This window comes from Schistocerca piceifrons, chromosome 7 (genome assembly GCF_021461385.2).
Source record: "Schistocerca piceifrons isolate TAMUIC-IGC-003096 chromosome 7, iqSchPice1.1, whole genome shotgun sequence".
Classification (NCBI taxonomy): domain Eukaryota; kingdom Metazoa; phylum Arthropoda; class Insecta; order Orthoptera; family Acrididae; genus Schistocerca; species Schistocerca piceifrons.
This window is the reverse complement of record NC_060144.1, coordinates 570,576,180-570,588,625: the sequence shown is the minus strand read 5'-3', so window position 1 is coordinate 570,588,625 and position 12,446 is coordinate 570,576,180. Positions and strand designations below refer to the sequence as shown.

At 38.0% G+C, this 12,446-nt stretch overlaps 1 protein-coding gene across 3 annotated transcripts in view; it reads right to left on the bottom strand.

Annotated features, from left to right (window-relative positions):
• LOC124805147 (glucosamine-6-phosphate isomerase) overlaps positions 1-12,446 on the bottom strand; it is a 122,560-nt gene that overhangs the window by 96,262 nt on the left and 13,852 nt on the right. For all 3 annotated transcript variants that reach the window (XM_047265617.1, XM_047265616.1, XM_047265618.1), the window contains exon 2: positions 10,761-10,897. In XM_047265617.1, coding sequence (XP_047121573.1) covers positions 10,761-10,884 — 124 coding nt within the window. In that variant the 5' untranslated portion in view covers positions 10,885-10,897. The remainder of the gene's footprint in view (positions 1-10,760; positions 10,898-12,446) is intronic.

Sequence of the window (12,446 nt, the reverse complement as noted above, 5' to 3'; positions counted from 1 at the left end):
GTATTCTACCAATAAATCTAAGTTTTCCACCTGATTTACCCACAACTGAGCCTATGTGATCATTCAATTTTATATCCCTACAAAATGTTACACCCATGTATTTGTATTAGTTGGACGATTTGAACTGCAGTGGTCTAATATTACAGTCCTAGGATACTACATTTTTTTCACTTTCTGACAGGCACCATTTTACATGCCTGACCACTTAAAGCAAGTTCCCAATCTTTGCACTACTTTGAAATGTTATCAAGATCTTACTTAATATTAATGCAGCTTCATCCAGACAATACTGCACCACCTGAAAAAATCTGACATTACCAATCCCATTTTCCACAAGGTCATTAATATACAATGTGAACAGCACGTGTCCCAACCCACCTCCCTGGGGAAAACCTGAAGTTACTTCTACATCTGTTGATGACTGTCAGCCAAGATAACATGCTGTTTCCTCCCTACCACAAAATCCTCAATCCAGTCACATATTTCACCTGATACGCCATATGATCACACTTTTGAAAATACGTGTAGATGTGGTACTGAGTCAAATGCTTTTCCAAAAATCAAGAAATACTGCATCTACCTGTCTGCCTTGATCCAAATCTTCCAATACGTCATTGAGAAAAGCGTGAGTTGGGTCTCGCATGATCAATGTTTTCGAAATCCATGCTGGTTGGCATTGAGGTGGTCATATTGCTTAAGATAGCTCATTATATTTCAGTTCAAAACAATGTCAAGAATACCGGACAGTAGTTTTGTGGATGACTTCTACTGCCCTTCCTGTAAACAAGCATGACCTGTTCTTTCTTTCAACTACTGGGCACGCTTTTTTCCCCCAAGGGATCTCCAATAGATTATAGTTAAAAAGACAGGCTAAATCAACTGCAAGTTTAGTATAGAATCAGACTCTGGAGCTTTGTCAGTTTTAATGGTTTCAGCTGTTCCTCAACAACACTGACACTAACACTTATTTCATTCATCCTTTCAGTGGTACAATGACAAAACTGGGGCAATTCTCTTCAGTTTTTCTTTGTAAAAAAACTTTTGAAAATGGAGTTAATCAATTCAACTTTTGGGTCAGATAGAGCAGCAATCAGTCGTGGAATTAAGTTGCTTTAATATGACATTTATAGTCACAACGCAGATCAGATTTCGACCTGTGTCAGGTCATTATCAATGCAGTGCGAAATTGTAGCAGTTGTTTGGGCTCAAGTGAATGCTTACACAGTTCAACCAATAGATTTTAGTTAAAAAGACAGGCTAATTCAACTGCAAGTTTAGTATAGAATGTTATATGTATTCCATCAGACCTTGGTTGAACTGTGTAAGCATTCACTTGAGCACAAACAACTGCTACAATTCCACACTGCATTGATAATGACCTGACACAGGTCGAAATCTGATCTGCGTTGTGACTATAAATGTCATATTAAAGCAACTTAATTTCACAAGTGATTGCTGCTCTATCTAACGCAATACAACCACAGTCGTTGCGTGCATCCACCCCATGGAGGGCAACCTGATTTCCACTTTTGTTTTGCTGCCCTCAATTTCAGTTATTCTTTCATTTTTAAGAGACTGGACACTAACATCGGGACCAGTAACAGGTTTTACATACAACCAGAATTTCTTTGGGTATAGTCAGAGACAATTTAACAATAGTCTGCAACAGTAGCTACTGAAGGCTTCACATACTGCTCTCGTGACAGCCAAGTACATTTCATTTAGTATCTGTCTACAGCCCTATACTTTATTTTACACCTATTATGCAGTAGCCTCTGTTTCTTTAGAAGTTTCTTTACAGCTACTGTATACCATGGTGGGTCCCTCTCATTATGAGCTGTTGTACTGAGTACATATCTCTGCAGTGCAAGGTCAACTTTTCTTTAAAACTTGAGTCTTAGTTCATATGGTCCTGTTCTGTGCTCAGAGTTTCAAGTCCCTCACTGAGATAAGACTCTACCACTTTTTTGTCTAGTTTACTGAACATATACATCTTTTTGTTTGTTGTAGTAGTTGTTTGTACTTTGTTAATTATTGTTGGCATTGTTGGCACAATCGTCTCCTGGTCTCTGATACCAGTATCGATGTGGACATTGTGAAAAGGTCTTGTCATTTTGTTGCTATTAAATCTACATGTAGTACATTTCCAACATGAGAGGGGTTCAAAACTGCCAGTTCTAAGTTGTTTTCAAAAAGGCATTTAGTGATGTTACACCAGATGTCTTGTCATGTCCACCACTAACAAAAATGTAATTTCCCTAATTGATTGTTGGATATTTAAAGTCTCCACCGATGATTACAGTATGATGGGGGAAATTAACTACAAGTGAACTAATATTTTCTCTAAATTTTTTGGTTACATGCCCACCCCTGATACTGAGTCTAGTCCAAACAGTCTCACATGCAGCTTCAGTTTCTATTTCAGTGGATTTGAGTTTCTTGCTACTGTGACAAATACACCATCACCATTTCCCATTAGCCTATACTTTCGTCATGCACTTAAATTTTCCCCAAAAATCTCACTGCTATAAATTTCAGGTTTCAATCAGCTTTCTGTACCCGCTATCATGTGAGCTTCACTGGTTTTCAGAAGCATTTCAAACTCTGGAACTTTGTTGTGAATGTTTCGGCATTTAACTACTAGGATTTTAATACTATCACCTGTGACGGCATTCTTTTGCATCTTACACTTACATTTCTGGGTCTCCTAAAGCTGTCATTATATAGGCTGGACAGTGTGTCACCTAACATATAAAAAACTCTTGTGTGCACCCTACAGTGTGCACAGCTACATGGGTTGCAGCCTCTGATGTGTAGTGCATACCTGAGCCATTTAGGGGGACCTTACAGTTCTCAGCATTACAAAGCAACTTTCAGAAGTTGCCGCCCAGCTTTTAGCATAACTTTCAAAGTCTCTGGTTCAGTCCTTCCACTCAACTCAAAAGCAAGGGGCCACAACCAGTTCTGGGGACAATGCTGCATACAGTGAGCCTTGTTGAAACACTCTGCACAAGCCTTGTCTTCTCAACCTTCTCTGCCAGTCACTGGAATGATTCAAGTATGACCTTGGAGTCCAACAACAGGCTTGTTTGTTCCATCCAACCGACACCACAATCTGCAGTTGGACACACTCTTTTTCCTTCAATGGCTGGTGGAAAAACCTCTTCAATGTGTCGAATGAGCTCCTACGCATACAAAGTGAGTGTACTTTGTGTTCCTTTCCATCCCTTGCTGCCATTTCCCTTAGAGGTACCATTATTTGCATACATCTGAACTGCTGATGATTACTAGAACCCTTACCCTCTTGTGTTTGTCCCCTCGTGACACAGAGCAAAGTAGGTTTCCCAACAGGTGAAGGGAGTGCCATTGGCTGAATTATACTATTAAAAGGATTATTTATATTTTTTTAACTTATAAGTTGTTTCAGCATTATCACAGTGTTTACAAAACTGTTTCAAACTATGAAACTATGAGTAAATATTCACAATGTGCAACAAGCGCATGAGTTATACCTAGCTTTCAGAAATGTTCATTATTTTCTCAGGGAGGAAGGAGGGATAGGTTCAAAGATTAGAAAGGAGAAGCAGGTGACTCGGACCACAAGCTGAGAGTGACCAGCCTGTTTTAACAAAGGTGTGGGGAGAGGCATCAGATAGAGGAGTCAGTTTGGGCCATAAGAGGTGGGGGTGGGGACTCTCAACATGAGGTCTGTGTAAGCTGCCTCTCACTTCCAGCCTTCCTCAACATATCCCTCTGTCCCCCTGAGAAAGGAACTAACAGTTCTGAAAGCCAAGAATTGTTCTTTTTTTTTCGTGCTTTTAAATGTGCCTGTCACAATACTTGGAGTAACAGAAAATAAATAATTTAATATCTTGTGAAAAAAATGTGCACACTTTTTAGGGCTGCTCCAATGTTTTCTGTGCATTGTGATATTCTAGATTTGCAAGATGAAATAAATAAATAGAAACTGCTACAAATCTCACTACAAATCTTGAATATAAACATAACATTTTTCCAGTAGTGATTTTAGAAGTTACAGAATAAGTCAAAATGCTGTTGTCATGTGATAAAAGAGTGTCAATGATTAGAAACAGAGTTTATTGCAATGATTAAATATATCCATTTAAAAAATTAAAAATGCTGATGGGTGCAAGACAAAAATTGAGATGGATGTGTTAGTTACAGTCTCAAAAATTTCATTAACAACATGCACTTTTGGATAAATGACAGACACCAATTGACAATACAGCATTATCTGTACATATGGCTGAGGTTTCCATACCTGAAACGGCTAACAGTTTAAGGTAGGCGCCGAGTGTAGAACAATGAAATTACTGACAATGTCCACTGCCCCATCTGACTGAGTCGAATTGTGGATGGCAAGGCACTGTGCCACAGAGCACGGGAGGGAGCTAATCTACTTTTTCTTACACCACTCCTGACATTAATCTTTTTTCTTGTCTTATTCTTTTTGTTACTAGTACATATACAATAGTTACTCAAAATTCCAATTTCTTATATAAATAGGGATTATCAAAACATTCATTCTATAGGTTCTCAACTACTGGCGATAATATCGTAGTTAGTTCACCTGAAGACATCCAAACCACGCAAAGTTGAAATTTTTGATGAGCAAAGAGTTTTTTTGTTTCCATATTGGTATAACTCATTTGAAAGCCGTCGTTCTCCTCTTTTCAACAAACATTTTACTTTTTCCAGAAGCTTTGTGTGTCTTAAAATGTCACTGCTTCCAAAACTCAGCACCACAATTTTATAGCCCTGATTTTTCTGGTTGGTTCCAAAAATGCAAATTTTCACTAAAATAACTTGTCAGTTTAATAACTATTCTAATTAGAAAATTTCACTTTCTCAATACTTTTTGGCGAGCTTTGAGAATTCCTGTGTAAATTAAAATCATCCTCATTATAGTGTTATTAGTTAAACAAACTTACTTCACTACCTAATATACCTTTGTTCCTTTTAATTTTCTGATTTTTATACTACTATCTAACATGTAATAAGCTTGTATTCCAACAACTTATAACGTTTGATATGACGCATGTCTGTAAATAGGCATGGTGCACAAAGTTTCAATTAGTCAGTGCCCAAGCAGGGAAACATAAACATTACATAATTTTCAGTTTGTGTTCAGCAGTCAATACCACATAGTCAGCCCGGGATTAGCTATCAAAATGTGGACTCCTTTGTGAGTTGTCTCAGCATTGACATTACAAACAACCTATCTGTCATTATTTAATTTTCAGTTCAGTACACACTATGCACTCCAGGTCCACCAACGAATTGTCAACATTATGTATTAGTGCCAAACTGCCAAAATATGAGGCTATGTCTATCAGTCATGTACAGCAATATTGGTCTGCCACCAATGAACAACTGATAATTAGTATAATTTACTGTTCTGGTTCAACACTGAGAAATCATGCATGTTATAAAGGTTGTCATCAAAAAAGTGGCAATAAATATGAAGAGAGAAAAAAATCATTCACTGAAGTTTTATGTATTTTCTTTAACAAATATTCACTTCATCCATTAAATCAGGATGACGATTCAAGCAAACAGGTTGTGAGACTACCAAAGGCAAAGTTCCAAATCGGTAAACTTACAACTGTACTCTATTGATGTTATGACTGACTGGTTCACATCAAAATCTCAGCAAGTGGATGTTTCACATCAAAGTTCATTTTGGCTTGTACACATTTCCCCTAATTTGTAATGTCAGTCCATCATTGTAAATGAAACAGTAATGAACTATTAAACTCAGAAGTAAAAAATTTCAACAGCCAAGATCACTAATTATAATTTACAGATCATTGGATCCTTAAATAACATAGATCGAAAATTACAACCATAATCAAGTTAGATCTAATAAGGTAAGGAACATATTTTAACAAAATGGACATATACAACATACCTTATGCAAATACACACTAATAAATCTTCATTATATGTACAACATATCGTGTCAAATCTTAACACATCATCCAAGAGTATGGAGAAAAGGATACACTGGCATGTCAATAATGAAACAAGATTTACATAAAATAAGATGCATATTGCACTGACTACCCCAGCTTATAGCCAGAGAGCAGATGAAAGAATAGCGAAGAACACAAGTCAAGGCAAAGATGTTACAAACTACTAGCAGGTGGCACTGTAATAATAAACATACAGAAAAAATATTATGGAAAGGATAGTTGCTACTCAACAAATAGCGGAGATGCTGAATCACAGATAGGCGCAAAAGACTGTCAGAAAGTGAGCTTTTGGCAACACACACACACACACACACACACACACACGACCACAGTCCCTGGCATCTGGAACCAGACTACGAGCAGCAGCGCATGATGGGAGAGGCGACCGGAAGCAAGAAGGAGGCAGGGGTGTGCTGAGCTGCAACTACTGTGCGGCATTCTATGTGTGCTGTCTGTCAGCATGAACGACCACCGACAAACTGTGGCCACGAAACAACTGGACCTTACCCATCTAGCCCCTTCCCTGCTTCCACTCCGGCACTACACAACACTATTCCACCAACACACCATTCTTTTTACTTCTCTCCTTTTCCAATAAGTCTCCCCCCCCCCCTCTCCTCCACTCTCTGTCTAACCTCTTGACCCCCCCCCCCCCTCTCCAACTTGTCCCTGCACGCTTCCACTAGCAGCATTTTACTGCCCCCTATCCCTACCCTGCTATCCCTCCCCCTCCCCACTCCAGCCTCCTCCTTAACCCACACCCAGTTGCCTTTCCCATCATGCACTGCTGTTCGCAGTCTGGTCCCAGCTGCTAAAGACTATGGTCGTGTGTGTGTGTGTGTGTGTGTGTGTGTGTGTGTGTGTGTGTGTGTGTGTGTGTGTTTGTGTGTGTGTGTGTGTGTGTGTGTGTGTTTTGTCTATTTTCGACACAGGCCTTGTTGGCCAAAAGCTCACTTTCTGACAGTCTTTTTGTTGCGGATTTTTGTGACTCAGAATCTCCGCTATATGGTGAGTAGTAACTATCTTTTTCATAATATTGTTACGTTTCATCCTGGATTTTCCATTGTTTAAACATACAGAAATATGATCGTAACACATAAAGCATATGGAAGAAGTTGCATCAAATGAGTCGGCAAAACAATGCAATAAATAAATTTTATTAAGCAATTATATAACAAGAAAATTAAACCACAGTATACTACAGGGTGTGGCAGAATGAACTAACTGTTTTAAGGAGCAATAAAAAGTAAATCTGGATCTATAGAGAAAAAATGTTTTTATTTTCTAAATTAATACAACATATCATTTTACAATCATTTAGTTTTGAAAATAATGTCCTCAAAATGGCAGGCATTAGTATCAATACATTGTTGTAGATGATCCCTGAAGTTTCGAGTAGCTCTTGCACACATGTTGCGGGGTATGGCATTCACTTCATCAATAACCCACTCTTTTAACTCTGGTAGGGTGTGAGGGCAGCTTTTGAAAACCTTTTCCTTCAGATATCCCCAAAGAAAGTAATCACAATTCCTCAAATCTGGTGACAATGCAGGCCACATAACATCACCCCTCAAGGAGACGAGACATCCCGGAAACATTTCTCTTATAACATCAAGTGACATTCGAGCTGTGTGAGCAGCAGCTCCATCCTGTTGGAACGACAAGTCCCCTAGTCCATGTTCTTCAACAATCTCATCCATTCTGGTTTGCAGAAAATTTTGCGACATTGAAACATAGCGTGTGGAATTCACTGTCATGGTCACTCCTCCCTCCTCAAAAAAGTAAGGGCCTACCACGCAAAATTATGATATGGCACACCACATTATCACTTTAGGAGTACATTGTGGTCTTTAATGACTTATTCAGGGGTTATTTTCAGCCCAGGGAAAGTTCTGCTTATTCACGCACCCACTAAGATGAAAATGTGCCTCGTCACAAAACCACAATGTGCACCAGTCCAGACCATGTTGGCTACCGAAATGGGGTCAACGACTGAATGAAGGCAGACCAGGTGCAACTGCCCATCCCCACCACAGCCCCAGTGGTAAGTGACAGAAACTGCTTAGTCGGTTCCGCTGCACCCTGTATAATAACAAAATTCCTTTTCTAATTTAACTTTCTTTTTTAGAATTAAAATTCTTATAAATTATAAAAGAAAGTGTTGTATATCAATTTTATGACCTACTGCCTATATAGTCAAAACAGTTATAAGGCAAGTACAATGTGGAAAATATATCGCCACTGAATAACAAGATCACCCGATGTCTAGGTGATAAGAACACGGAAAAATGCATGAAACGTCTGTCATAATGTATGTAGGTAACAAACGGGAACAACTAAAAATACCATGTAAAAATCATGGTATTATAGACAAGCACCAGTACAACACAAGGTCTAGGTGCTAACGTAAGGCGGTATTCGAAATCTTGGTGTAACAATCATCTACTATAAGACCAGGAATTAACTAATGAATACATATATGCAAGTAATTTGTAACGTAGTGATATAAGTACAATACCAAAGAAACTGGGATTAAATTATATACAAATATTTAGAAAAAAAGGAGGCATAAAAGATATTAAAAAAATTACATGGGAGAGTATCAGTTATGTGAAGTATATGTGTAACAATTTGTACAACATTACAGTGTTCAACTGACATAATATCAAAAAAGAGGAACATGTAATACTATAACAAAAATGCAGTCCAACACAATGTGCTGGTACACCTAGACCTTGAGCTACAACGATGTTTCATGATTGTTGCGTAATATCTGTTTATAATTTAATCACAGTTACTATGATATTCTTCTTATCACTATATCACAAGTTATTTGTAGACACTTGTTTTCCGAAAGCTTTAATTGTGAGAGTCTTTTTGTTGTGCCTATCTGCGACTCAGCATCTCCGCTATATGGTGAGTAGCAAGTTTCCTTCTCATAATATTGTTACGTTCCTCCCTGGATTTTCCATTTTTTGATTTTATGTTAGCATCTAGACCTTGTGTTCTACTGGTGTTGGTCTGTAATATTGCGATTTGTATACAGTAGTTTAAGAAAGCAATATTTCAGTTGCTCCCCTTTGTTGCCTACATACATTACTACATGTTCCTGTGTTCTTAACACTCAGATCTCGAGTCATCTTCTGTAGGCTTATTCAGTGGCGATATATTTTCCACTTTGTACTTGCCTCATAACTGTTTTGACTATACAGGCAGTAGGTGATACAACTGAAATACAACACATATTCTTTTAATTCGTAAGAATTTTAATTCTGAAAAAGAAAGTTAAATTAGAAAAGGAATTTTATTATTATAATATACTCTGGTTTAAATTCTTATGTTACATAATTGCTTGTTAAATTTTCTTATTGCATTGTTTTATTGACTCATTGGATGTAACACTTTCTATATACTTTATATGTTACAGTCACATTTCTGTATGATTACTATTACAGTACCACCTGCTGGTAGTTTATAACATTTTTGCCTTGACTTGTGATCCTCAGTTTTCTTTCACCTGCTGTGTGGGTACAAGCTAGGGTACTCGGTACAATATACATAATATTTTATCTAAATTTGTTTCATTATTGACGTGCCAAAGAACCATTTTCTTGATCCTCCTGAAATGACATGTTACGACTTGAAACTATATATTGTACATATGATGGAGACTTATTGATGTGTATTTGCATAAGGTATGTTGTACATATCCATTTCGTTACAATATGTTCCCCACCTTATTAGATGTGACCTGATTGTGCTTGTAATTTGCAATCTCTATGATTTACAGATCTGATGACAAAAACTCAGATTTGCTGGAACCAGTCATCATATTTAAAATTATAGTTGGTGACCTTGGATGTGGAACTTTTTACTTCTATATTTCATATGACTCTAGAATGCCCTCGTACTTGAGTGATGTCAAGAATATATAGTGTACTATTACACTTTCTCAGCTGAAAAACAATCAAATGAATGGATTGTAAATTGCAAAAGCATGCAGAAAAACTCAATGCTGCAGCACATTGGTAGCTCCAGGACACTGTATTCAACTGCAACAATATACCCATGCATTTTTAGTTAGACCATAAGGAAGGTATTAAGGACATTGTCTGGAAGCTCAGCTACATTTTCCATCTTGTTTATGTGGTTGTTGACACTCAATGCCTCAACTATACAGTGAAAGGTTACCTCAACTCACTCTATTATCTGTATTACACTCAGGATTTTGATGTATTATACTGATTAGATTTTTTTTAAAAAATCACAGAAAATTCAGTTACTCAGGAAGACAAATTATGCAAAGTACAATGTACAGTATTGTGGCACAGAGCACCGTCAAAAGTAGGCAGCAAAAAGTACTCAATAAGTATGCTGGGTCTCCAGCAGATAAGGTACACAATGCTATCTTTAGAGAATGCCTCACACCAACAGTGTGGCACCTCAAACATGCACTGGTGCACAAAATTTAAGGATAGACGTACCTTTTGCATGTTGTGTCACTGCCACGTAACATAGCTCAGTGAAACTTGTACCATATATAGAAAGCTCTGCTAGAGCATAGTACAGAAGATAACCACCCAAAGAAATATGCAATGAGCCAAATTGAAGTGACATTTTTATTCAACGACAATAATTGCAATACAGTCACCACAATTTAGGATGGGCTCCTGGACATCAGACAATTCAGGACATGGTTCTTTGCTTCCTGCTAACTTTATGTTGGGCACCTACCTTTGGTGAATACAAAATACGAAAAAGTACCTGTTGGAAGACCCAGAACAAAGTATCTTTCTGGACCCGGTTTGAAGTCATTTATTCTTTTCATCACATATCTGGCTGACCATTCTGCCACCTTATCTGCAGTCTCCAGGATAACAAGCCGCATGGTGTTCTTTCACCTGTTACAAAAATAGAGAAATATGGTTAATAAATGTCTCAACAAGGAAAACATTCCTCTGTTTTACTCAAAGTATACAACTAATTTAACATTAAGAAGGTGGAAGTCTGAGATGGTTGGTTGGGATCCAAGGGAATAAACAGCAGGCTCATCAGTCTCACATTCATGAGACAACCCATATGAAGTTAGTCACATCTGGCAGAAATTCACTAAAATGTGATAGTATCTATGAGTGGTTAAACTGACGTAATGAAAGCAATATTGACCCCATAGATGAGAAATAGTTGCAGAAGAGGTAAAAGTACATGGGGGGGGGGGGGCACGCTGCAGGCCCAAGAGCAGGGTAGGCCTGCAGAGCTTAGATGCAGTGAGAAGCACTTCACACCTGAGCCAATGCTGATCAAACCAGTACGACCAAGAAAAATAAAATAAGGTGAGAGAAGTAATCGGGTCAGTGGGCATAGTTGAGCATCCCCCGTGTCTTGCCACACCGCAGGAGGTGTCCATTTCACATCTGTCCCATCCCTGATATGATACAGTCAAGATGGGAACAGAAGCTACTCTCTTGTAGGAACCGTAAGAGCTCATTCAACTTTTCTTGTTCACTGGCTACCGTCCATGAGCCAGAATTCTTAAGGTCTTACCTTCATCGGAGAGCTATAAAAAGGGGCATTCCTAACAAAAGTATAACAGGGTGTGGCAGCAAAGAGGGCTAATCACATCCAACAGTAACTAGAAAAGAGTACAAGAGGGCACTGGTCATCCCCCCCTCCCCCTCCTGCCCAGCATGTGGTGAAGGCACTCTAAACCCTACCACCATGGCCACGCCCTGAAAGCAGTTTAAAACTTTAAGATCCTCTAGTAAATAACTTCCACAAGTAACTTCTGAATGTGCTTGCTGAGGTGTTTACATTAGAACAAAAACTCGTGCAGGCTTACTTCTGCAAGTCATTTCAGCAAGTATTTCAGGAACTTGCTGCAAGTATTTGCAGAAGTGTTTCCAACATATTTGCATCTTGAGATAAGCAAATGTAAGTTTTCAGTGTTGTGGGTAAAAACAGTGCAGCCACCACAATTGCTGCATTACTATTATTGAAGAAAAATCCTTATGAAAAACAAAGTCAAGAAAAAAGAAATGTTTGGTTGAAGCAATGCATACAGAGGTGTACCTATTTTAAGTTGTTAAAATGCACTTTTGAATGAAATAAAATCAGAGGACTTGAATGAAAACTTGCTCATAATGTTGTAAGATAGTTTCAAACATCTATTTTCTATTGAACAAAGAAAATATTCCAGAACAGGAATCAGAAACAAGGCAAGCTATATGACCAAGATATGACCTTTCAATTACTCTTCAAATTTTGCAATGAGTACTCATTAGTTTTACAACAAATTTAAGGCATTTATGTTTCTGCGGACATTAAAAAAACTGTTAAAATTTAAAAAGATAGCTTTGCTGTAATTCTACTTTCCCTTGGCGAAACAAAAAAAAAAGAGTCAGTAAATTCATTTCACACTTTCTTGGTTGCAGTGGCCAATTATATACGTTT